At 45.5% G+C, this 26893-nt stretch overlaps 2 protein-coding genes across 5 annotated transcripts in view; both read left to right on the forward strand.

Annotated features, from left to right (window-relative positions):
- Window positions 1-574, forward strand: part of SPATA13 (spermatogenesis associated 13) — a 157576-nt gene extending 157002 nt beyond the window's left edge. The window contains exon 12 of the mRNA XM_033236599.1: window positions 441-574. Coding sequence (XP_033092490.1) covers window positions 441-469 — 29 coding nt within the window. The 3' untranslated portion in view covers window positions 470-574. The remainder of the gene's footprint in view (window positions 1-440) is intronic.
- On the forward strand, window positions 460-26670 carry C1QTNF9 (C1q and TNF related 9). Of its 4 annotated transcripts, XM_033236635.1 has the most exons (5): window positions 463-593; window positions 1896-2002; window positions 18851-19038; window positions 21694-21756; window positions 24514-26670. In XM_033236635.1, exons 3-5 carry the CDS (start codon window positions 18873-18875, stop codon window positions 25284-25286), a joined length of 1002 nt encoding a protein of 333 aa, XP_033092526.1. In that variant the 5' UTR covers window positions 463-593; window positions 1896-2002; window positions 18851-18872; the 3' UTR covers window positions 25287-26670. The 4 variants fall into 4 exon arrangements, with proteins under 4 accessions (XP_033092535.1, XP_033092526.1, XP_033092551.1 ...); XM_033236644.1 differs by lacking the exon at window positions 1896-2002 and having other exon boundaries at window positions 460-593; XM_033236660.1 differs by lacking the exon at window positions 1896-2002 and having other exon boundaries at window positions 482-593; window positions 18856-19038.
- Window positions 26671-26893: the final 223 nt, after the last annotated feature.

Consider the following 26893-nt stretch of genomic DNA (forward strand, 5'->3'; position numbering starts at 1 on the left):
GGCAGGGAGCAGTGAGGTGGGGCCGCTTTTGCTAGGGATCATGGAGAGGAGACAGAACAGATTGTGCCTTCTGACTGCCCCTGAAGGCTAGGCCCGGCCACAGGAGCTGTGTTAGTGGCCCTGCCCACTCGCCCTTGATGGGTAGATTAGAATTTCCTTCTCTAACAGCTCAGAAGAGCTAAGTCAACAGCCCATTGTTTGCTGTGGCTGTAATCAGAAAAGAATTCCTATGAAGCCTGCCAAGTGGCTCCTCCCCGCTTTCTGTTCACTCTTCACATCCACCTGCTTCCCAAAGTGACCTCCTCCCCATCCTTGGGCTGCACTAGGGAGGGGCGGGCACTAGGGTGGGGAGGGGGCAAGCCCCACAACCCATAGGGCAGCGCATAGTGACACCGTGTATAGGAGAGAGTGAAAGAGATGGGGGTGGCATTTTCTTCCAGGGGAGTTGTGGGGAGATGACCTAACATAAGCGCGCCCCTACTCCGCACTGGCGAGACGGGCAAAGCTGGAGTGAACCGAGCCGAGCCTGGGCACCCCCGGAGGCTGGAGGCGCTGCAGTCGGGAAGCACCAGGAGGATGGAGCCCTTTTCCCTGTAAGTAGGGGGCCAGGGTCTCCTGAGCCGGCTTCCCAAGGACCCCAGGCCCTGGCAGGAGGGCCTGGAGGGGGGACGAGCCCACGGAGTGGGTGGGGTGTCAGCAAAGAAAGCGGGGCCGCAGGGCAGGTTCTGGAAGCCTCTCTGCGTGGCTGGGCTGGAGAGTGCAGACGTGGGAGAGGCCGGAGTGGGGAGCGCGAGGCTGCGCTTCCCTCGCTGGCTCTGCGGCCGCGGTCGAGGCCGGCAGGCTGCCCAGGCGGGTCTGTCCCCGAGCTTTCCGGGGGGCGGAGGCGGGGAAGGGCCGGGCGGCGGGACGGGTGTCCCCAGCGGGAGGTCGGGGACCCCGTCGCGCGTTCTGTCGGGGTGGCCTGCGGTGCAGGGGTCGGAGGCCAGACCACGCAGGCGGGAGGGAGCCCGGGCAGAACTGCTGAGAGCCCCCAGCCGCGCTGGGACTCAGGGGCTCCCTGCCTGTAGCCACCAAGAGCGGGGGCAGGCTGCGGGGTACCCGGGAGAAGCCAGATCCCACTCATTTTACACCAACTAATTAGATCCCGCCGCCCGCCTGGGACCGCGGCATTGTCATGTCCTCTGCACTGATGGGGAAACTGAGGCACGGGACGAGCAAGGCGGGGGAGGGAGTCGGCGCCGCCTGCCTGGGGCGCGCCCCGCATCCACCCGGACACCAGACTCCCGCGTGGCCTCTGCTCCTGCTCCGTGCACTGCGGCATCTGGGGAAACCGGGCTGGGCTCCTCCGTCCTCTGGAAGCTATTGTCAGTTTTAGAAAAATGTGACTGCTGGGCACGAGGAAAGTGAATCCATGATTACCGGCATTGAACGAATGGTTGCACCGCGTTCCCCGCGGTAGGTGGAGTGTGTGATCGTGAGTGAGGGGAATGGGCACCGAACCTTACCTACACAAATGCCTCAACTCGCAAGCAATTAGGACACAGACGTCTGAAAATCTGATTAAGCGATAGGAATTCTAATGGTCCAGGATCCAAATGAGACCCAGCCACTGTTAGCAGCCTTCAGTTTTGTCCTGTTGCCCGTGATTACCCCAAGGTCAGGGAGAAGCACTGAAGCAAAGGCATGAGCATCCCTTTGAAAAAGAAACCTGCCTGGGGCACTCCTTCCTTCAGACTCCCCTTGAAAGTATTCCCTCATTTCATTCCAAAGGAGTTAACTTTTCTAAACTAAGTGGTGCTGGTAGAAGATGCTACATAAGTGTTGCAGTAATTCTTGAAGCTCTTCCAGGACATCTTGGCCTTCCTCTGTTCCCTCCCTTTCCTGCTATTTTGCAGACATATCCACTGGGGAATTGTATGGCAGGAAGGCTGATTTTATTTAGCTCGACCTTGATTCTTGGTTTGCACAGTACCTGGGTCCAGCCTGCAGCATTCGGGTCCAGGTAAGTTCATTAGGAAAGTATTTCTTTACATTCAATTTAAGGCATCTAGGTCGTAAAACAGCGCTTATATTATCTGTGGGATAATCCTGCTTAGTTCTTTGCAAAATACTCAGATGTCTATAGAGTTTTGGGTAGGAAAGGGGTATGCTGCTTTCAAAATTCATTATTGAGGAAGAGGCTAAAGAGGAGATAAAAGCAGATTTTGAAATTCGTCTGCTAGAACTCTGCAATTGGCTGGGAGGAGAGACAAAAACCATAGAACAAGTCATGAGAATAATGGGCTTTTTTATTTATTTATTTTTTAAAGATGTAGTCTTGCTCTGTCACCCAGGCTAGAGTGCTGTGTCATGATTTCAGCTCACTGCAACCTCGCTTCCTGGGTTCAAGCAGTTCTCTGCCTCAGCCTCCCGAGTAGCTGGGATTACAGACATGCACCACCACGCCGGACTAAATTTTGTATTGTTAGTAGAGATGGGGGGGGGGGTTCCACAATCTTGGCCAGGCTGGTCTTGAACTCCTGACCTTGTGATCCAACCACCTCGGCCTCCCAAATGCTGGGATTACAGGTGTGAGCCACCACACCCAGCCTATATGGACCTTTTTCAGAGAGCTGTCTAGAGAAGCTTATAGATTGTTTTGCACACATTTTAATGTGTACTTTTTTTTTCCCGATCAGGTTCATCATATTCAAATTGTACAATTTTCGTTTTTATGGCTATGCTAATTTGCAGTGCAGGAAAAAGATAACTGTCAAGATATGTTGAAGAAGAAATGTATGAAGTGTATACTATAGAGAGTGCATGGAAGACAATATATCAATGAGGGCTCCCTAGTGCTATTTGGACTCTTAGACTGTCAGATCTGGGAGGGCGGTAGTTCATCCTTTCCAGGGCAAACAGGAGGAAGCTGAGGCGCTGAGGTTTGGAAACCCAGTAGATACCACTCAGCTGATTTCTAGCAGGTTTGTATTAAATCTTAGCTTTGGAGAGTTAAGAATCTAGAGGAGGCCGGGCGCGGTGGCTCAAGCCTGTAATCCCAGCACTTTGGGAGGCCGAGACGGGCGGATCACGAGGTCAGGAGATTGAGACCATCCTGGCTAACACGGTGAAACCCCATCTCTACTAAAAAAAAAAAATACAAAAAACTAGTTGGGCGACGTGGCGGCCGCCTGTAGTCCCAGCTACTCGGGAGGCTGAGGCAGGAGAATGGCCTAAACCCAGGAGGCAGAGCTTGCAGTGAGCTGAGATCCGGCCACTGCACTCCAGCCTGGGCGGCAGAGCGAGACTCCGTCTCAAAAAAAAAAAAAAAAAAAAAAGAATCTAGAGGAGTGGCCGGTCGCGGTGGCTCACGCCTGTAATCCCAGCACTTTGGGAAGCCGAGGCGGGCGGATCACGAGGTCAGGAGATCGAGACCATCCTGGCTGACATGGTGAAACCCCGTCTCTACTAAAAATACAAAAAAAAAAAAACAAAAGCCAGGTTTGGTGGCGGCGCCTGTGGTCTCAGCTACTCGGGAGGCTGAGGCAGGAGAATGGCGTGAACCCGGGAGGCAGAGCTTGCAGTGAGCCGAGATCGCACCACTGCACTCCAGCCTGGGTGACAGAGCAAGACTCCGTCTCAAAAAAGAAAAAAAAAGAATCTTGAGGAGTGATAACCTTGCCTGTTTAATTAAGGACATGATGTTCTTGGAGAAAATTAATCAGGAAGAGGGCACTGGGTGACCATTTATCAAGAAATTCTTTAGCACTGGACAGATATAGGTAAAGTATAAGAGAATGAGCCAGAAATAAGTGAACTAAATAAGAACCTATTTTGGGGGTACTAAAAAACATTAATTTCAAAGTTATTTGCAGTCTGTGTCCCTTTGCCCCAACCAAGCCAGTTTGTCAGGCTCATGCAGTCACAGTATTCCCCAGAATGATGGCCTCTATTTTGTATACATTCATACGATATAAATATATAGGGATCTTGTCTTGATCTGTCTAAGGCAGTGACTGTTGTCGCTTTTTACATATATTACTGGGAGGGTTGTATGCCCAGTGAGTCCCCAGCAGCTGTCACTCTGGCTGACTACAGATGTCTGCAAGCCTCCTCACTTCTGATGAGCAGCCACACCTTGGGAGGTGCACGCCTTGTGTTAGTCAGGATGTGGGCTCAGCTGTGTGTCGCAGAGACCCCACATACCAGTGGCTTACACAAGGTTGAAGTGTATTTCTGTTTCATGTGCTCGTGTCAAAGATGTGCTGGCAGGACAGGTCTGGCCTGTGGAGTCATCTGAGGCCAGGGGTTTTCTGTCCCCAAACTCTGTTGCCCTCCTTCAAGGAGTCCCATATGGTTCACCGCTCCATGCACACCCCCACACAGGAAGCAGGAAAGGGCACCTCCTTACCCTTTAAGGCCGGTCATTGCATACAATTACACGCCTCACTTTTGCTCATTCCCATGGCCCGTAATCTAGTTTCATGGTCATATCCAGGCTGCAAGGGAGGCTAGGGAGTGCAGCTAAAATTTCTGTTACTATGGATGAAGGGGAGAAGAGGTGTTGGAGATAACTAGCAACTCCACGAAAGCACTGACAAGGATCAGAGTTGATACCCAGTCACCTGGTAATGGTCCACACACAGTTGAAACTAGGATAGTATTTCTTGCATGCCTGCATTGATTCATCCAACAAATACTTGACTGAAAATAAGGCACTGAATAAGGCACTGAAAATAAGAAAGTGGAAAAATGCAGTCACGGTCTTCATAAAGCTCTGACCCAGGTTGGTGCCTACTGAGTGATCACTAGTCTAGGTGTGGTGCACAGAGTAAGTGGGGACTGGGGAGAACAGTAATTCAGAGAGAGGAGGTGATTGACAGAAGAGGCTCCTAGCTCTTTCCAGAAGGCACTCCTGGAAAAAGACCAGACCCAGAAATTCAAAGTTGAGAGTGTAACTGTAGTTGAACCAATGAAACTGGGAGTCCAACCCATTGCTTTGTGAGAGGTACAAATGTTATTTTTTATATTTCAAAATAACATTAATATAATTTCTTCTATATTCCTTGTGCAAATCCTCGATGTTCTACATTAAAGAAGAGGCTAAATAGGAGGTATAAACTTGCTAAAATTTCTTACTAAAAAATAGTGCCAAGCTGGGTGTTGGCCATGTCTCCAATCCCAGCTATTCGGGAGGCTAAGGCGGGAGGACCAGTTAAGCCTAGGAGTTCAAGTCCGGCCTGGGCAACATCATGAGACTATCTCTATAAACAGACAAACAAATAAATAAAACAGAAACAGTGCCACAACTTACTTTGCTGCGTATTTGGGAGAACGCGTATTAGTTCATCAAAATCATTTGCTGAAGCTTGTCTACATGCTGTATAAACAAACTAGGTAAAATATGCCTACATCAAGTATGCAAAACTAGTGAAAGAATTACAGAAGAGTAACTGTTTGCTTTCAGGCTGGCTCCTTCTTCCCTGGAGAGCAAATTGGAGTTTAACCTGACACCTTTATGATCTTTGGATCATTTTATTCCTGGAATAGTTGTGCTCCACATTTTGAAAAGTTAAAATGAAAATTATAGAACCCTCGACAAAGTTTGGTTGATGGAATTTAGATTTGACTGCTTCCAGCCACTTCTGAGTTTAACAGAGGAGGCTCGAGTATATTCTTCATGGAATTTGGCTCCAAGAAAACTCACCTCAGTTTCCTGGAATGGAGCGGATTTGTGACTTCGAAGGGAAACATCTGCATTTCCTTTTCCAAAAATCCTCCCTCTGCAGTAGACTGCACCCTGGGACATTTCCACCAGATGGCAATACAGACTCCGGATGGCAGAGAGTCTGGCTAGTTTTCAAAATCTCTAGAAATATTTGTGTAGGCACTATAAAAAAGCATTTTTTATACATGAAAAGCTCCCGTAACTGCCCCCCATTCTACAGCAACCATCTTTATTTGCATATATTCACTTCGAGTTTTGTCAATATTCATACAGTCGTAAGTACATTTGTAATGTGCATGGCATTTCAGTCTGCTGTTTTAAAATTCAGCACAACATATACATTTACATATTTCTACATGACCTTCATAATTATTGCAGCAGTTACATGCTGTTACACATAGTACACCTTTCCCCTATTGTTACATATTATGTAGTATGCACGTTTCACCTGTTATAGATAATGCGGCAGATAACGTCACACAACTGGCACCCAGTTTTGGAATATTAGGAAGAATTTTAGGGACAGGAATATAAGGTGGAAGGCATAGATGTCTTTTGCTCTTTAACTTTTCCAGAAAGATGTGCAGATCTACATGGCTATCGGCACTGTGAGAGGATCTGGGTTCTGACCAGTTGCACTAGGCCCACTTTTTTGTTTTGTTTTGTTTTAATCCTAAAAGTCAGGCGCAGGGGCTTTTGCCTGTAATACTAGCACTTTGGGAGACTGAGGCAGGAGGATCACTTGAGCTCAGGAGTTCAAGACCAGCCTGGGCAAGAGAGTGAGACCCAGTCTCTCCAAATAAAAAAAAAGAAAGAAAGAAAAAAATAGGCAATGGCTCGTGCCTGTAATCCCAGCACTTTGGGAGGCCAAGACAGGTGGATCACCTGAGGTCAAGAGTTTGAGACCAGCCTGGCCAGCATGGTGAAACCCTGTCTCTACTAAAAATACAAAAATTAGCCAGGCGTGGTGATGGTACCTGTAGTCCCAGCTACATGAGAAGCTGAATTGCTTGAACCTGGGAGGCGGAGGTTGCAGTGAGCAGAGATCAGCCATTGCACTCCAGCCTGGGCCACAACAGCGAAACTACATCTCAAAAAGAAAAAAAAGTGAATTAGCCGGGTGTGGTGGTGCATGCCTGTAGTCCCAGCTGCTTGGGAGGTTGAGGCAGGAGGATCGCTTGAGCTGGGAGGTCGAGACTACAGTGAGCTGTGATTGCATGATTGTACTTCAGCCTTGGTGATGGAGCAAGACCTTGTCTCCAAAAATTATATATATATATATATATATATATATCCAAAGACATCGCCCATGATGCATTAATTCCATTCAACAAGTATTTGTTCAATCTGCTGTTCCAAGTTTGATATTGAGTGTTAGGAAGACAATAATGAGGAAATACAGTCAGGCAGGGAGTCAGATTCTTCATCCTACAATTATATAAACAAGTGTCAAGCCCCCCATGACAGGCGCCGTGTGGGAGAGTAATATGCTCCTCCACAGCCCTGAGTGGGAGCGTTGCTGAATCAGGAGGCCTGGCCATCCACGTTTCATCTTCCTTCCAGGCTTTGCGTTTGCTGCTCCCTCTGTTTGGAGCACTGCCCAAGCGTTGTCTTAGCTTCTGCTGCAGGGAAACTGCATGGATCACCTGGGGTGGGGGCAGTGTCTACAGAGGAAAGGACTTGAAAACACACTTCTCCCGAACTAGGTGATGTTTTCTGTGTGTCTGTGGCCCTTCTTCACAGTGGCCTCCTAGAAAAACGACCGTGACTCAAAGAATACCTCTCATTTCAGTAAGACTGCTTGGAATGCTTTACTTCTTTAAAAATTTAATTGTTTAATGTGGTAAAGAATATATAACATAAAACTTAACAGCTTCACCATTTTAAGGACACAGTTCAGTGGGATTAAGTACATTCTCTTTGTCATGCAACCATCACCACCACCCATCTCCAGAACTCTCTTAAAATCTTCCCAAACAGAAACTCTTAAAATCTTCCCAAACAGAAACTCTGTACCCATCAGACAACTCCCACTTCCTTCTCTCTTCACCCCTGGCAACCACCATCCTACTTTTTCTTTCTATGAATTTGACGGCTGTAGAAACCTCTTTTTTTTTTTTTTAATTATACTTTAAGTTCTAGGGTACATGTGCACAACGTGCAGGTTTGTTACATATGTATACATGTGCCATGTTGGTGTGCTGCACCTGTTAACTCGTCATTTACATTAGGTATAATTCCTAATGCTGTCCCTCCCCCCTCCCCCCACCCCATGACAAGCCCCGGTGTGTGATGTTCCCCTTCCTGTGTCCAAGTGTTCTCATTGTTCAGTTCCCACCTATGAGTGAGAACATGTGGTGTTTGGTTTTCTCTCCTTGTGATAGTTTGCTCAAAATGACGGTTTCCAGCTTCATCCATGTCCTGACAAAGGACATGAACTCATCCCTTTTTATGGCTGCATAGTATTCCGTGGTGTATAAGTGCCACATTTTCTTAATCCAGTCTGTCACTGATGGACATTTGGGTTGGTTCCAAGTCTTTGCTATTGTGAATAGTGTCGCAATAAACATACATGTGCATGTGTCTTTATAGCAGCATCGTTTATAATCCTTATTATAATGCTTATTATAGCAGCATGGTTTATAATCCTTATATAATGCTTCTTATAGCAGCATGGTTTATAATCCATTATTGGGCATATGCCCAGTAGTGGGATGGCTGGGTCAAATGGGATTTCTAGTTCTACATCCTTCAGGAATCACCACACTGTCTTCCACAAGGTTGAACTAGTTTACAGTCCCATCAACAGTGTGAAAGTGTTCCTATTTCTCCACATCCTCTCCAGCACCTGCTGTTTCCTGGTTTTTAATGATCGCCATTTTAACTGGTGTGAGATGGTATCTCATGGTGGTTTTGATTTGCATTTCTCTGATGGCCAGTGATGATGAGCGTTTTTTCATGTGTCTGTTGCCTGCATAAATGTCTTCTTTTGAGAAGTGTCTGTTCATATCCTTTGCCCACTTTTTGATGGGGTTGTTTGATTTTTTTCTTGTAAATTTGTTTAAGTTCTTTGTACATTCTGGATATTAGCCCTTTGTCAGATGAGTAAATTGTAAAAATTTTCTTCCATTCTGCACATTGCCTGTTCACTCTGATGGTAGTTTCTTTTACTGTGAAGAAGCTCTTTAGTTTAATTAGATCCCATTTGTCAATTTAGGCTTTTGTTGCCGTTGCTTTTGGTGTTTTAGACATGAAGTCCTTGCCCATGCCTATGGCCTGAATGGTATTGCCTAGGTTTTCTTCTAGGTTTTTAAGGTTTTAGGTCTAACATTTAAGTCTTTAATCCATCTTGAATTAATTTTTGTATAAGTTGTAAGGAAGGGATCCAGTTTCAGCTTTCTACATATGGCTAGCCAATTTTCCCAGCACCATTTATTAAATAGGGAATCCTTTCCCCGTAAAATGTTTTTGTCAGGTTTGTCAAAGATCAGATGGTTGTAGATCTGTGATATTATTCCCGAGGGCTCTATTCTGTGCCATTGGTCTATATCTCTGTTTTGGTACCAGTACCATGCTGTTTTGGTTACTGTAGCCTTGTAGTATAGTTTGAAGTCAGGTAGCGTGATGCCTCCAGCTTTGTTCTTTTGGCTTGGGATTGTCTTGGCAATGCGGGGTCTTTTTTGGCTCCATATGAACTTTAAAGTAGTTTCTTCCAATTCTTTGAAGAAAGTCATTGGTAGCTTGATGGGGATGGCATTGAATCTATAAATGACCTTGGGCAGTATGGCCATTTTCACGATATTGATTCTTCCTATCCATGAGCATGGAATGTTCTTCAATTTGTTTGTGTCCTCTTTTATTTCGTTGAGCAGTGGTTTGTAGTTCTCCTTGAAGAGGTCCTTCACATCCATTGTAAGTTGGATTCCTAGGTATTTTATTCTCTTTGAAGCAATTGTGAATGGGAGTTCACTCATGGTTTGGCTCTCTGTTTGCTGTTATTGGTGTATAGGAATGCTTGTGATTTTTGCACATTGATTTTGTATCCTGAGACTTTGCCGAAGTTGCTTATCAGCTTAAGGAGATTTTGGGCTGAGATGATGGGGTTTTCCAAATATACAATCATGTCATCTGCAAACAGGGACAATTTGACTTCATCTTTCCCTAACTGAATATCCTTTATTTCTTTCTCCTGCCTGATTGCCCTGGCCAGAATTTCCAACACTATGTTGAATAGGAGTGGTGAGAGAGGGCATCCCTGTCTTGTGCCAGTTTTCAAAGGGAATGCTTCCAGTTTTTGCCCTTTCAGTATGATATTAGCTGTGGGTTTGTCATAAATAGCTCTTATTATTTTTAGGTATGTTCCATCAATACCTAGTTTATTGAGCGTTTTTAGCATGAAGGGCTGTTGCATTTTGTCAAAGGCCTTTTCTGCATCTATTGAGATCATCATGTGGTTTTTGTCTTTGGTTCTGTTTATATGATGGATTATGTTTATTGATTTGCATATGTTGAACCAGCCTTGCATCCCAGGGATGAAGCCCACTTGATCATGGTGGATAAGCTTTTTGATATGCTGCTGGATCCGATTTGCCAGTATTTTATTGAGGATTTTTACATCGATGTTCATCAGGGATATTGGTCTAAAATTCTCTTTTCTTGTTTTGTCTCTGCCAGGCTTTGGGTATCAGGATGATGTTGGCCTCATAAAATGAGTAAGGGAGGATTCCCTCTTTTTCTATTGATTGGAATAGTTTCAGAAGGAATGGTACCAGCTCCTCTTCATACCTCTGGTAGAATTTGACTGTGAATCCGTCTGGTCCTGGACTTTTTTTGGTTGATAGGCTATTAATTATTGCCTCAATTTCAGAACGTGTTATTGGTCTATTCAGAGATTCAACTTCTTCCTGGTTTAGTCTTGGGAAGGTGTATGTGTCCAGGAATTTATCCATTTCTTCTAGATTTTCTAGTTTATTTGCATAGAGGTGTTTTTAGTATTCTCTGATGGTAGTTTGTATTTCTGTGGGATTGGTGGTAATATCCCCTTTATCATTTTTTATTGCATCTATTTGATTCTTCTCTCTTTTCTTCTTTATTAGTCTTGCTAACAGTTTATCAATTATGTTGATCTTTTCAAAAAACCAGCTCCTGGATTCATTGATTTTTTGAAAGGTTTTTTGTGTCTCTATCTCCTTCAGTTCTGCTGTGATCTGTTATTTCTTGCCTTCTGCTAGCTTTTGAACAGGTTTGCTCTTGCTTCTCTAGTTCTTTGAATTGTGTTGTTAGGGTGTCAATTTTAGATCCTTCCTGCTTTCTCTTATGGACATTTAGTGATATAAATTTCCCTCTACACACTGCTTTAAATGTGTCCCAGAGATTCTGGTATGTTGTATCTTTGTTCTCATTGGTTTCAAAGAAATCTTTATTTCTGCCTTCATTTCGTTATGTACCCAATAGTCGTTCAGGAGCAGGTTGTTCAGTTTCCATGTAGCTGAGTGGTTTTGAGTGAGTTTCTTTTCTTTTCTTTTTTTTTTTTTTGAGATGGAGTCTCGCTCTGCGGCCCAGGCTGGAGTGCAGTGGCCAGATATCAGCTCACTGCAAGCTCCACCTCCCGGGTTCACGCCATTCTCCTGCCTCAGCCTCCCGAGTAGCTGGGACTACAGGCGCCCCCCACCTCACCCGGCTAGTTTTTTTGTATATTTTTTTTAGTAGAGACGGGGTTTCACCGTGTTAGCCAGGATGATCTCGATCTCCTGACCTCGTGATCCGCCTGTCTCAGCCTCCCAAAGTGCTGGGATTACAGGCTTGAGCCACCGCGCCCGGCCTGAGTGAGTTTCTTAATCCTGAGTTCTAGTTTGATTGCACTGTGCTCTGAGAGACAGTTTGTTATAATTTCTGTTCTTTTACATTTGCTGAGGAGTGCTTTACTTCCAACTATGTGGTCAATTTTAGAATAAGTGTGATGTGGTGCTAAGAAGAATGTATATTCTGTTGATTTGCAGTAGAGAGTTCTGTAGATGTCTATTAGGTCCACTTGGTGCAAAGCTGAGTTCAATTCCTGGATATCCTTTTTAACTTTCTGTATCGTGGATCTATCTAATGTTGACAGTGGGGTGTTAAAATCTCCCATTATTATTTTGCGGGAGTCTAAGTCTCTTTGTAGGTCTCTAAGGACTTGGTTTATGAATCTGGGTGCTCCTGTATTAGGTACATATATATTTAGGATAGTTAACTCTTCTTGTTGAATTGATCCCTTTACCATTATGTAACAGCCTTCTTTGTCTCTTTTGATCTTTGTTGGTTTAAAGTCTGTTTTATCAGAGACTAGGATTGCAACCCCTGCTTTATTTTTGTTTTCCATTTGCTTGGTAGATCTTCCTCCATCCCTTTATTTTGAGCCTATGTGTGTCTCTGCATGTGAGATGGGTCTCCTGAATACAGCACACTGATGGGTCTTGACTCTTTATCCAATTTGCCAGTCAGTGTCTTTTAATTGGAGCATTTAGCCCATTTACATTTAAAGTTAATATTGTTATGTGTGAATTTGATCCTGTCATTATGATGGCAGCTGGTTATTTTGCTCATTAGTTCATGCAGTTTCTTCCTAGCATCGATGGTCTTTACAATTTGGCATGTTTTTGCAGTGGCTGGTACGGGTTGTTCCTTTCCATGTTTAGTGCTTCCTGCAGGAGCTCTTGTAAGGCAGGCCTGGTGGTGACAAAATCTCTCAGCATTTCTTTGTCTGTAAAGGATTTTATTTCTCCTTCACTTATGATGCTTAGTTTGGCTGGATATGAAATTCTGGATTGAAAATTGTTTTCTCTAAGAATGTTGAATATTTGCCCCCACTCTCTTCTGGCTTGTAAAGTTTCTGCCGAGAGATCCGCTGTTAGTCTGATGGGCTTTCCTTTGTGGGTAACCCGACCTTTCTCTCTGTAATGGCTGCCCTTAACATTTTTTCCTTGATTTCAACTTTGGTGAATCTGATAATTATGTGTCTTGGAGTTGCTCTTCTTGAGGAGTATCTTTGTGGAGTCCTCTGTATTTCCTGAATTTGAAAGTTGGCCTGCCTCGCTAGGTTGGGGAAGTACTCCTGGATAATATCCTGAAGTGTTTTCCAACTTGGTCCCATTCTCCCCATCACTTTCAGGTACAGCAGTCAGACATAGATTTGGTCTTTTCACATAGTCCCATGTTTCTGGGAGGCTTTGTTTGTTTCTTTTTACTCTTTTTTCCCTAAACTTCTCTTCCTGCTTCATTTCATTCATTTGATCTTCAATCACTGATACCCTTTCTTCCATCTTTTCTAGATGCTTTTTATTGTTTCCCAAATTTTGATCTTATTAAGAGCATTTAATAGTTTCCACAAATCCTTATGTTTAGCTCCTAGAGTGGGCCATACCATTTGAGGTTGAGGTGCCACTACACCACCATGGTTCCAGATAATAGGAACTTTGCTGTACTTTTTAGCATTTCTACCATCTGACCATTTTGTTCAGCTCATCTGAACATGGTGTGGCTGTGGCACACAGACTGAGAGGTGCAATTCAAGCTAAACATCCTCTTGGGGACCGATGAATAATGGTTCCATAGGCATCGTTGTTCTGCACCTCTGCCTGTTCTGCAAAGCAATCTTCCTAAACAAGCACGTTCATTTTTGCTAACTGGGTCCAATCCTGTTTACAAATAGGTTTTAAGGGCAGTATGCCTCAATTATAGGAGGAGATTTATTACGGTAAATACTGAGATCAGAACACGTGTGTAACTGCATCACAGTGATTGCATCCAGGCTTTATTACCAGCCCTTATTGAAGGAATATTCACAGCAGTGGTGATCACCGCTATCATAGCTACCATTAAATTATTCATTGTGACTGGTTGTCCCACTTTACTCAGGTTTTCTTCCGCCATCTGTGACAGCGTCTTGATCTGTCTCCAGGTGGGTGGCTGTGCTCGATGGGTGTTGCTCGTCACAGTTGGGGTCCTCCTGAGCATCATCTGGCTCATGATAAGGTTTCAGGTGTCTTCATGGTATCCAAATCGGCTGTTGATTTTGGCCTGGAGAAATACAAGCATAATCTCTACCCCAAGTTATTATTTTACCTATTTCCCAACTTCTTGTTATTGGATCTTTTCAACAAATGATGCTAGATTCAATTGTGTATGGATGGTACTGTCATCCCTATTTCTCCTCCTTTTTTGTTTTTGTAATCAGTTGTTGTTCTGTATGAAATCGTAACTGAGCATTTTCAATTAACTGTGTGGAATGAACCACGTATGAAGAATCAGAAATCACATTAATAGGCATATCAAAAGCAGTCGATACCTCAATTACAGCTACAAGCTCTGCTTTCTGAGCTGAAGTAGAGGGCGTCTGGAAAACTCTACTTTTTTAGCCAGAATAAGTTTTACCATTACTAGACCCATCTGTAAAAACATTCTCGGCACCTTCAATTGGTTTAAATTTAGTTATTTTAGGGAGAATCCAATTAGTTAATTTCAAAAACTGAAACAGCTTTGTTTTAGGAAAATGATTATCGAGAATACCCACAAAGTCAGCTAAATGGGTTTGCCAAGTAAGACTATTTATAAAAGCTTGCCGTATTTGTGCCTTCGTGAGGGGGACAATAATTTTTCCAGGATCATATCCATGTAATTTAACAAACCGAGTTCTCCCAATCCCTCTCATAGTAGCGATTTGATGTAAATAAGGAGTTAGAGTCCGTGATTTAGTATGTGGAAGAAAAAGACACTCTACTAAGTCCTGTTCTTGGACAGTAACACCAGTAGGTGAATGCTGAGTTGAAAAAATGAGCAAATCTAGAGTCTTCTCTGGAGCTATTCTATTTATCTGAGCCTTATGGCATTGCTTCTCAATCAGTTGTAACTCTGCCTCCGCCTCCTTTGTTAATTGCCGAGGGCTAGTGAGACTAGGATTTCCTCTAAGGATAGAAAACAGATTACTCATGGCATAGGTAGGAATGCCTAGAGCAGGTCGTATCCAATTAATATCCCCTAGTAATTTTTGAAAATCATTTAATGTTTTTAATTTATCCCTATGTATGGTTACTTTCTGTAGCTCAATAGTAGTGTCATTTACTAAGGTACCCAAGTAGGAGTAGGGAGTAGTAGTCTGAATTTTGTCAGCAGCTATAATTAAACCAGTGTGAGAAATTGAATTTTGCAGGTGATCATAACATTGGAGTCATATTTCTCAAGTGGGAGCAACACAAAGTATATCATCCATATAGTGAATAATGTAACACTGTGAAAATTTTTTACGAGTAGGTTCAATTGCTTGCCCCACATAAGGCTGGCAAATAGTCGGACTGTTTAACATGCCCTGTGGCAACACTTTGCAATGATAACGCTTAGCAGGTTGCAGGTCCTTTACTGCAGGAATTGTAAATGCAAACCGTTCACAGTCTTGCTCAGCTAAAGGGGTAGTAAAGAAACAATCTTTTAAATCTATGACTATTAAAGGCCAATTTTTTGGAATTATAGCTGGAGAAGGCAATCCTGGCTGTAATGCTCTCATAGATTGTATAACTGAATTGATGGCTCTTAAGTCAGTTAACATTCTCCATTTTCCTGCGTTTTTTCATAATTATGAAAACTGGATAATTTCAAGGGGAAAATGTTGGAGCTATGTGCCCATTTTCTAATTGTTCAGCAACTAATTTCTCTACAGCAGCCTCCAGTTTCTCTTTCCGTGGCGGCCATTGTTCTATCCCAATTGGCTTATCTGTTACGCATTTTAAAGGTATAGGTTCTGGAGGCTTAACAATGGCCACCATCAAAAATTATTTCCTAATCTTTGGCAGGAACTTTGTTTTTCTGCTTGAAGCAGTTCTTTCAAACCTTGCAAATTTTTTTTCTAGTCCCATAGGGACATATCCCATTTCATGAATTGTATGTTGACTTTGAGGGCTATGTAATTGTTCTGGAATTAGAACGTGTGCTCTCCATTGTTATAATAAATCTCTTCCCCATAAATTTATAGGTACAGAAGTTATAATTGGTTGAATAGTCCCAGGTTGTCCTTCAGGCCCCTCACAATGCAAAATATAGCTACTTTGATATACTTCAGGGGCTTTACTGACTCCAACTATGTTAAATTGAGCAGGTTGAATTGCCCATGTGGACGGCCCGTGCTATAGAGAAATGATTGAAATGTCCTCCCCTGCATCTACCAAACCTTTAAGTTTCTTTCCTTGAATAGTTATTTCACAGGTAGGACGTTTATCAGTAATTTGATTTACCCAATAAGCTGCTTTGCCTTGTTTATTTGTGCTTCCAAATCTTCCTGTTCATTTAATTTCACTTTTTCCCATTCCCACATACGGCACCATCAGGAGCTGTGCTATGCGCTCTCCTGGCTCTGCTTTCCAGGGAATAGAAGTGGATATAACAATTTGAATTTCCTCATTATAATCTGAATCAATGACTCCTGTATGTATTTGTACGCCTTTTAAACTTACACTAGACCTACCTAAAAGTAACCCTGTTATACCTGCTGGCAAGGGTCCACAGACTCCTGTTGGGACCTTTTGCAGGGGTTCCCCAGGCAGAAGGCTTACAGCTTTTGTGCAGCATAAATCTGCTGTGGCACTACCGGCTGTGGTGAGGGGCAGACATTGTACAGGGGTGAGGGAATGGCCTGAGCTGGAAATGCCCTGGTTTAGAACGGGGCCCGGGACGGGCCCTTCATGGCGTTTCCCAAAATCGGGTTCCCTTCTTTATCAAACGTAGACACCGACTAGCCCAGTGTTTTCCTTTTTTACATTTTGGACATATTTCAAGATCAGCAGTTATCTTTTTTCCCCTATCTGGCGGCCTCACTCGCTGATTTTTTCTGCGTTCTTTTTTAGTATGACCATGCTTCCCACAGCTAAAACAAGCTCCAGGAAATGGAGTATTTCCTTTATCCACTCTCAGTCCTGCCATTGCCTGTGCCAACAAGGTAGCTTTATGCAGATTACCTCCGATACCGTCACAGGCCTTGATATAATCAACTAAATGTGCTTTCCCTCTGATAGGTCGCAGAGCAGCCTGGCCATCGGGATTAGCATTGTCGAAAGCTAGTGACTGCAACACCATATCCTGAGCAGCCAAATCTGCATCATCTTTTTAAGAGACTCCTGTAACCGATCTATAAAATCAACATATGGTTCTCTTTGTCCCTGTTTTATAACACTAAAGGGAGGGTATTTTTCCCCACCTGAAGTGATTTTTTCCCAAGCTCTAATGCACACTCCTCTAAGCTGTTCTGTGGCCTCATCCTGCGTGACCAGTTGTGCATCTAAACCAGCCCAGCTGCCAACCCCCAAAAGTTGGTCTGCAGTTATATTAATGGGAGGTTGGGCCTGGGCATTGTGAGCAGCCTGAATGGAAGCTTCATCTGCCCACCAAGTTTTAAACTATAGGAACTGAGCAGGAGTTAGTCAAGCTCGAGTAAGAGCGTCCCAGTCAGTAGGAATCACCCGACTGGAAACAGCAACATTCTTGAACAGTCCCATGACAAAAGGAGAACCTGGTCCCTACTCATTTCATTCTTTGAGTAATTTAAAAGGAAAAGGCTCAAATGTAGCTGTAATATTTCCCTGTTGATCTGGGGAGTGTACTCTAACAGGGAACTGCCAATCCTCTAAATCACCCTCTCGTCTAGCTTGCTGAATTCCTGCCTGAATAGAACTAAGAGTGGTCACTTGAGGCACCGCTCGAACAGTCACTGGGGCAACTACTTTTCGCCCAATGTTGTCCAGAAAAGAAAGATCTGGGGGGTCACTTTCGTCAAAATAATGAGGGGGTGCAGAAGGGTAGGGGTGAACCTCTCCTTCCTTTGCTGTTTTAGTTTTAGTTGGCAAATAAACATGCTCTGCAACCTCTTCTGTCACTTTGCTATACTCTTGTTTCCCTTCATTACCAGTGTGAAAAAGTTCCAAGGTGAAATGAACCAGACCCCAAACCTGTCCCATTGTTACCCTGACGCTTCCGAGCTCCCCTTCTCACCCACCATGGGGATTGCTTTAAGAGTACTCGGGTGTCTTCCAGCTAGTTTTCCGTTCCAGCCATCGCTCTGGCAACCCTTCTACCTGGATTCGAGCCCCCACGAATGGACGCCACTTGCCGAGACCAGCTCGGTCGGGGAGACCCTCACCCAGAGGCGCTAGAGGAATTAAAGACACAGACACAGAAATATAGAGGTGTGAAGTGGGGAATCAGGGGTCTCACAGCCTTCAGAGCTGAGAGCCTCGAGCAGAGATTTACCCACATATTTATTAATAGCAAACCAGTCATTAGCATTGTTTCTATAGATATTAAATTATCTAAAAGTATCCCTTGTGGGAAATGAAGGCATGGGCCGAATTAAATGAATAGGTTGGGCTCGTTAACTGCAGCAGGAACACACCCTAAAATACACAGATCGCTTATGCTTTTGTTTGTGGCTTAAGAATGCCTTTGGCCGGGCGCGGTGGCTCAAGCCTGTAATCCCAGCACTTTGGGAGGCCGAGACGGGCGGATCACGAGGTCAGGAGATCGAGACCATCCTGGCTAACACGGTGAAACCCCGTCTCTACTAAAAATACAAAAACTAGCTGGGCGAGGTGGCGGGCGCCTGTAGTCCCAGCTACTCGGGAGGCTGAGGCAGGAGAATGGCGTAAACCCGGGAGGCGGAGCTTGCAGTGAGCTGAGATCCGGCCACTGCACTCCAGTCCGGGAGACAGAGCGAGACTCCGCCTCAAAAAAAAAAAAAAAAAAAAAAGAATGCCTTTAAGCGGTTTTCTGCCCTGGGTGGGCAGGTGTTCCTTGCCCTCATTCATGTAAACCCACAACCTTCCAGCTTGAGCGTTAGGGCCATTATGGACATGTCACAGTGCCGCAGAGATTTTGTTGATGGCCAGTTTTGGGGCCAGTTTATGGCCAGATTTTGGGGGCTTGCTCCCAATAGTTACCTTCGAAGGACAATGTCATTCTGGTTATAACCAGCTTGCTCCCCTGCCCTGAGCCTTCTGTCCAAGTCTGTCCAGGTGTGGCTCTGGGGCAGGGAACAGCTCACCTATTTCCCATGGCATGGTACAGAGGCTGTGTCCTGGGCCTCAGCAACAAAGGTTTCTCCTTTGGTTTTCTGTTTCCCTCTTTCAATTCAGAGTCTGTCATCTGAACCATGAGGATCTGGTGGTTTCTGCTTGCCATTGAAATCAGCACAGGGAACATAAGCTCACAGAACACGTGCAGGCAAGGGCACCCTGGCATCCCTGGGAACCCCGGTCACAATGGTCTGCCTGGAAGAGATGGACGAGACGGAGCAAAGGGTGACAAAGGGGATGCAGGTACTCACCTGGTGGCTTCGGCTGCCTTTCAACTTCTCTCTTCATTCTTTTCATCTCATTCACTCATCATCTGTGTGGCTTTTCACCTACCCACTCACACCCCATCCATCCATCCACCTATCCACCCAGCAACACTCACGGGGGCCTGACCCCATCCATCCATCCACCCCTCTGCCCAGCAGCACTCATGGGGTCTGCTCCATGCCAGACTCTGTGCCCGGTGCTGGTGGAGAGCACAGGGTGAGATCGCAATGACCTCTACCCTCCCGGGTTCTCTCACCCCTGACACCGCAGAACATTTTCAGTAGTATATGATATCATGGATCCTCCCTCCTCAGGTGACAGCTATGATGGATTTTTGGCAACACGAGGCCAGTAGAATCTGATCATGAATTACTTGGCAGCAAGCACCCAGCTGCAGTGCAGGTGAGAGCTAATACTGCATCATGCCATGAAGCAGGAGATGTGGAGTGACAGATGACACAAAAGGAGACAAGAATCTGAAGCCATAGAGCTGCTGCCTATGCGTCTGTGACCTAGGTTGGGACCCTGTCCCAGGGTCTGGGGACCTGGGGACAGGATCCAGCCTCTGGGAGGGAGATTTGCCAAAGCCGGGAAGTCTGAGTGGTTTCCATAACAACAACCAAGAGACTTGGTTTCTGAATGGGGTACCATTGTTGAGCCCTGGTCTTGACCATAGGATCATGTATCTAAGACATATGCAGAATGCTCCATCTGGGTTAAGGGCACAGTTCAGTGGCATAACAAAGAAAATGTCAAAGCTTCTATGGACCTTTTTAAAGACAAGTTTTTGTTTCTAACATGTCTCCGCTTATGGCATTTGGTGGCCTGATGGTTTTTTGAGTGGGCTGGATGAAGCCAAGCGTCCCCAGGAAGCAACTTTATTTCTTTGGAACCACCATCCTGCACATCTGCTCTGTGAGGTGCCTTCTCCTGGCTCACATCTCCAGCTCACAGACACTACTCCAGTGCCTGGGTAGCAAACAGCCCAGGCTAAATGAATAGCAAAACCTTACCCTTAATGAAATCAGGTCTTCTGCCCCCACACTGGGACCACAGTGGGGTGTGTGTGTGTGTATGTGTGCACATATGAATATGCATGAATATGTAGGATTTTCATTTTTTTATTTTTGTTATAAAATATTACACATAAAAGGAGATAAATAGGTGATAGATAAAAAATAGAGGACTAAGACAAACACTCCTATATTCAATACCAAATTTCTCCACCTCTTCCCTGTCTAATTTCTCTCCTCTTTGCTCAACAATGTCCATTCTGTCAAGTTTTACATACTTCTTAGAAGCAAATTGTATATCTGTTTTTTCTATGTAGTTCATAGGTATTATGTATAATATATATTATTTCTTAGAAGGATATTCATTCACATTGCTCACACTAACATTTTACTTCATTTTTATCTTACCATCTTAAAGTATATTTTTGTGTATGTTTTATAATAAACATTTTTTCATATACTACCTGTGCATAATTTAGGAACACATAAGTGTCTACTGATTGGGGTCTGTGTTCATGCTTTGTGAGTTGTGGTTGCATGATCATGAAAGCTCTGAGGCCACTGCTTTAGAGAACGGGAGAAATGAGAGCCAAGCAGGAAGCAAAAAGAGGAAAAGAGAGGAAGACACAGGGGAGCAGCCAGTGGAGGGGAGGGGAGAGGAGGGGAGCGCAGGGAGAGGCAAATGTAGGGATGAGTCCCCTCCATTCAGAGGCCCCACACTGACCAAGGCCCCACTCAAGAGCACTGATGTCCCAGGAGAGCAGACATTGTGATAGAAATAAGTCTGCCTGTGTCAGTCCTGTCTCGGGACCTGCAAGCCGGCCCAGCCTGCTCCTGTCGCCCCTCAGTCGGGTCAGTGGGACTGAAGTATGGGAGTTTCTGCTGCTTTGTGAGAAGCCAGAATCTGGGGTGAGCCATGACCCAGTGAGCACTCTACTGCCATGGCTGGAGCCATCTTCAACCTGCTGACAGATAGCACGCCAACCTTGGGCTCGGGAGGCCTGTTCTGAGCACAAGGACTTGAGTGTGGTCAGCAGAGCCCCACTCACTTGATGTTCTCTGCCAGCTTGATTGGTGGCATTTCCCCCAGTCTAAGGCACTGGAGAGATTTTTCCAGAACTCTCTTTTCTATCTTGGGATAGTGTCACATAACCATAGTCATCTGTGATTTCATAGGAGGCTAGTAAATCTTCCGTTCCGCTCTCCTCAAGAGTAATGGAAGACAAACAGAATGAGGAAACCTACTCACACCTCCAACATTCAGACCACATCCCACGTCCTTGTCACAGGAGAGGAACACAATCAATTGTGACAGTCAGTCCCCATTGCACACACTCCCTCCTCGTCCTGTCTTGCTGTGCACTCTAGGCACATCCTGGAGATGGGCGCTTGGGAAGTCACTCAGTTCATTTCTTAGATCACTTATCCCACACAGCTCAGCACCCCAGATGCCCGCTCATGCCTGCCTCTCTCCACCTGCAGTCATGTGGAGGACAGAGCACCCCTCACGGTGGGGGTCACTCCCAGACTCTCCAACATATATGGCTGATGGAGACCAATGGCCAGAAAATCAGAAACGGAATTTCAACTCATGCCTGTTTTCTTCTTTTCCACCTAGGAGAACCAGGACGTCCCGGCAGCCCAGGGAAGGATGGGACAAGTGGAGAGAAGGGAGAACGAGGTTAGACGTTCCTATTTATGGTGCTCTAATTCTGAGCTGTCGAGTATTTAACAATAACTATTAAGTGTTTACCGTGGACAAGTCCTCCATGCTGATTATAATCTTACGATAAAGGCAACACAGTTCTTACTCTCCAGAGCGGGGGATTCTGCAGAAATTGGCAGGCTTTGTAGAGGGCTGGGTAGGAAATATCCTCAAGTCCGCAGGCCATACGGATCTGTCAGCACTACTCAACTTCCCCTTGTAGCGAAAAGAAGCTGTAGATGCTCCATAAATAAGCATGGTGTGTTCCAGTGACGCCGTATGTGTGAAGACTGAAATGGGAATTTCCCATGGTTTCCATGTATTGTGGAATATTATTTGTGACCATTTAAACATGCAAACCATGGCCGAGCACCATGGCTCACACCTGTAATCCCAGCACTTTGGGAGGCCCATGTAGGAGAATCGCTTGAACCTAGGAGTTCCAGACCACCCTGGGCAACATAGTAAGACTTTGTCTATACAAATAAAAAAAAAATTAGCTGGGCATTGTGGCATGTGCCTGTAGTCCCAGCTGTTCAGGAGGCTTGAGGTGGGAGGATCCCTTGAGCCTGGGAGGTTGAGGCTGCTATGAGCCATGATCTTGTCACTGCACTCCAGCTTGGGTAACAGAGCAGGTGACCCTGTCTCAAACCAACAAACAAACAAAACCCAGCAAAACAAAAAAAACATGTAAACCATGTTTGTTTAGCTTGTGGGAGGGAGGCTGAATTTGGCCTGTGGCTGTAGTTTGCTGAACCTTGAACCTTGCAGTGGATGAGCACTGAGGAGTGAGACTGAGTTTTTGACTTGGTGCATCTGGCAGCACTGCATGGAGGAGGTGGCACTAGAACTGGTCCCTGATGGATTCTCAGGATGTAGTCATAGCGGCAAACTCGTGTCATCTTCACTTTATGCTTTTCATGTACTGACTCACCGAATGCAGCATCCCCAGACAGTAGGTAGTTTTATCACCCCGGTTCCATAGGTGAGGGAGCAGAGGCACGGAGGATCACTAGCTCATCTGACGTCCTGTGTGCACATGCAGTAGGGACCTGGCATTTAACCTCAGAGTCCACACTTGCAACCACGGCTCTTTGGGATGGGTGGGGGTGCAAGGAAGCAGCAAAGTTTCTGTGGATGATGAACTGCTGGTGTGATGGATGGGTTGGGGCTGGGGTTGGGCAGGAGAGGGCAATGAATGCTTCGATGCAGGCTTTATTTTATGTTCACTCCAGGGAGGGGTTTTTTAGAGGATGTCACATGACTAGGGTTGAGTGTCAGTTAATCTGCCTGTCTCTGCTCTGCAGAGTGCTTTCTGTATGGATTGACATTATTTCATAGCCAGTATGTTAGACTTAGATGATAGGGCTGTCATTTCTGACATGAACCCTGACACTAACTTAGTAGACAGTAGTCAAAAGGTCTGTTGAGATGTGTGTGTGTGTGTCCATGTGCACACACGTGTGTAATTGGAGTAACTGACTTTCATTTATTTATTTTTATTTTTTTTGAGACAGGGTCTTACTCTGTTGCCCAGGCTGGAGTGCAGTGGTTTGATCACGGCTCACTGCAGCCTCAACCTCCTGGGCTCAAGTGATCCTCCCACCTCAGCCTCCCAAGTAGCTAGGACTACAATTGTGCACCACCGCGACTGGCTAATTTTTGTATTTTTTGCAGACATGAGGTTTTGCCATGTTGCCTAGGCTGATCTTGAATTCCTGGACTCAAGCAGTCTGCCCACCTTGGCCTCCCAAGTGCTAGGATTACAAGCATGAGCCACTGAGCTGGGCTGGAGTAATTAAAATTTATTTTCTTATTTTTATTTTTTTGAGACAGGGTCTTACTCTGTTGCCCAGGCTGGAGTGCAGTGGTTTGATCACGGCTCACTGCAGCCTCAACCTCCTGGGCTCAAGTGATCCTCCCACCTCAGCCTCCCAAGTAGCTAGGACTACAATTGTGCACCACCGCGACTGGCTAATTTTTGTATTTTTTGCAGACATGAGGTTTTGCCATGTTGCCTAGGCTGATCTTGAATTCCTGGACTCAAGCAGTCTGCCCACCTTGGCCTCCCAAAGTGCTAGGATTACAAGCATGAGCCACTGAGCTGCGCTGGAGTAATTGAAATTTATTTTCTTATTTTTACTTTTTATTTTTTGTTTTAGAGTCAGGGTATTGCTGTGTTGGCCAGGTTGGTCTTGAACTCTTGGCCTCAGGCAGTCCTCCTGCCGCGGTCTCTGAAGGTGCTAGGATTACAGGTGTGAGCCACTACACCCAGATGGAGTAATTGAATTTTAACCTCTGGGTATATACTGAACCTGTGCATTACTTTGTTTAATTTGTGAGCTCGATTATAGAAACACCAAAGCTGTTCACAAGGGAATCTTTTTTTTTTTTTTTTGAGACGGAGTCTCGCTCTGTCGCCCAGACTGGAGTGCGGTGGCCGGATCTCAGCTCACTGCAAGCTCCGCCTCCCGGGTTCACGCCATTCTCCTGCCTCAGCCTCCCTACGAGTAGCTGGGACTACAGGCACCCACCACCTCGCCCAGCTAGGTTTTGTATTTTTAGTAGAGACGGGGTTTCACTGTGTTAGCCAGGACGGTCTCGATCTCCTGACCTCGTGATCCCCCTGTCTCGGCCTCCCAAAGTGCTGGGATTACAGGCTTGAGCCACCGCACCCGGCCTACAAAGGAATCTTTCACAAACCATCTCTTTGTTTGCTCTTTCTCTATTTAGGAGCAGATGGAAAAGTTGAAGCAAAAGGCATCAAAGGTGATCAAGGTTCAAGAGGATCCCCAGGAAAACATGGCCCCAAGGGGCTTGCAGGGCCCATGGGAGAGAAAGGCCTCCGAGGAGAGACTGGGCCTCAGGGGCAGAAGGGGAATAAGGGTGACATGGGTCCCACTGGTCCTGAGGGGCCAAGGGGCGACATTGGGCCTTTGGGCCCAACTGGTTTACCAGGTTCCATAGGCCCTATTGGAAAGCCTGGTCCCAAGGGAGAAGCTGGACCCATGGGGCCCCAGGGTGAGCCAGGAGTCCGGGGAATAAGAGGCTGGAAAGGAGATCGAGGGGAGAAGGGGAAAATCGGTGAGACGCTCGTCTTGCCAAAAAGTGCTTTCACTGTGGGGCTCACGGTGCTGAGCAAGTTTCCTTCTTCAGATGTGCCCATTAAATTTGATAAGATCCTGTATAACGAATTCAACCATTACGATATAGCAACGGGGAAATTCACGTGCCACATTGCCGGGGTCTATTACTTCACCTACCACATCACTGTTTTCTCCAGGAATGTTCAGGTGTCTTTGGTCAAAAATGGAGTAAAAATACTGCACACCAAAGACGCTTACATGAGCTCTGAGGACCAGGCCTCTGGCGGCATTGTCCTGCCGCTGAAGCTCGGGGATGAGGTGTGGCTGCAGGTGACAGGAGGAGAGAGGTTCAATGGCTTGTTTGCTGATGAGGACGATGACACAACTTTCACAGGGTTCCTTCTGTTCAGCAGCCCGTGACAGAGGGGAGTTTATAAATCAGCCACACCATCCATCAGAATCAGCTTGGTGACGAACTTTTTCAGATGGTTTTACTTTACTAATTCCTCCATTATTACAATAATCATAAAAAGGTGAAACCGGAAAAGTTATTCCCAAAACTGATTCTGTGTAACTTACTATCTTTCCAGGAGTAAATATTGAAAATAGCTGCATGGTTTATTCTAATTTATTTCACATTTCTTATTCCTATTATCTGAAGAATCCTCTGCCTGTGTGTTTCTTGCGGGAAGAGTGTTTTGATATCGTTTTAGTGCTCTGAGGAGTCATGTGAAGATATATCCCTCATCTGTGTTTCTGAGGACAGTAAGGGGAAAGTAAAGGGAAATGTTTATTCCATTTAGTACTAGTAACAGCTTTAAGTTGGTGATGCTGTCACACTCCAGAAAGCTGTAGATACTGCTCATTTTGTCTTTTTTAAAAAATATTTTTTAAGTTCTGGGATACATATACAGAACGTGCAGGTTTGTTACATAGTAAACATGTGCTGTGGTGGTTTGCTGCGTCTATCAACCCGTCACCTAGGTATTAAGCCCTGCCTGCGTTAGCGTTTGTCCTGGTGCGCTCCCTCCCACTTTGCTCATTTTCTAACCTACGTTTTAATCACCATTCCATCCAACAAATCATTGTTTGATCATTATTCGCCAGGCGTGAATCTCTACTTGTTTTCTAGGATTGCCCAAATAAAGTACGCAAAGTGGGAGTCTTTAAACAACAGAAATGGACTTTCTCTGTTCTGTAGGCTGGAAGTTTGAGATCACCGTAGCAGCAGGGCCATGCTCCCTCCAAAGGGGCTACAGGAGGATCCGGCCTTGCTGCTTCCAGCTTCTGGCAGCTGGTGGCAGCATCACTCCAGTCCCCGCCTCCATCTTCAGGTGGCTGTCCTCCTTGTGTATCAGCCACATTTTCCTCTTCTTACAAGGACAGCTTCCCTCATCTAGTATGACCCATCTCAGTCATCTCTGCAAACTCCCTGTGTTCAAATAAGGTCACATGTACAGGTACCGAGGGGTAGGACTTCAGCATCTCTTTGGGAGATAGAGCTAACAACTTCTACCGAGGACCCCTGGACTGACCCACTGGCCCTTTCACTGGCCTAGAGAGCTCCCCTCTGGAGGACACTACAACTGCAGGGCCCCTTCTTTGCCCCTATCCAGCAGGAAGTAGCTAGAGCGGTCATCGCCCAGTTCCCAACAGCATTTGAGGTGTCCTGTTTAGAGCGGGGATTGAGAGGTGAAGCTGGCTGAGCTTCTGGGTCCGGTGGGGACTTGGAGAACTTTTCCGTCTAGCCAAAGGATTGTAAATGCACCAATCAGCACTCTGTGTCTAGCTAAAGGTTTGTAAATGCACCAGTCAACACTCTGTCAAAACGGACCAATCAGCTCTCTGCAAAACGGACCAGTCAGCTCTCTGTAAAATGGACTAATCTGCAGGATGTGGGTGGGGCCAGATAAGGGAATAAAAGCAGGCCACCCTAACCAGCAGCAGCAACCCGCTAGTCCCTTTCCACACTGTGGAAGCTTTGTTGTTTTGTTATTTGCAATAAATCTTCCTGCTGCTCACTCTTT

This window comes from Trachypithecus francoisi, unplaced genomic scaffold, assembly GCF_009764315.1.
Source record: "Trachypithecus francoisi isolate TF-2019V2 unplaced genomic scaffold, Tfra_2.0 Contig01461, whole genome shotgun sequence".
Classification (NCBI taxonomy): Eukaryota; Metazoa; Chordata; class Mammalia; order Primates; family Cercopithecidae; genus Trachypithecus; species Trachypithecus francoisi.

Coding starts and splice junctions, on each gene's coding strand:
- C1QTNF9 (XM_033236644.1), top strand. CDS start 18,873: ATGAGGATCTGGTGGTTTCTGCTTGCCATTGAAATCAGCACAGGGAAC. Junction 19,039..21,693: donor GGGTGACAAAGGGGATGCAG/GTACTCACCTGG, acceptor TTTTCCACCTAG/GAGAACCAGGACGTCCCGGC. Junction 21,757..24,513: donor TGGAGAGAAGGGAGAACGAG/GTTAGACGTTCC, acceptor TTCTCTATTTAG/GAGCAGATGGAAAAGTTGAA.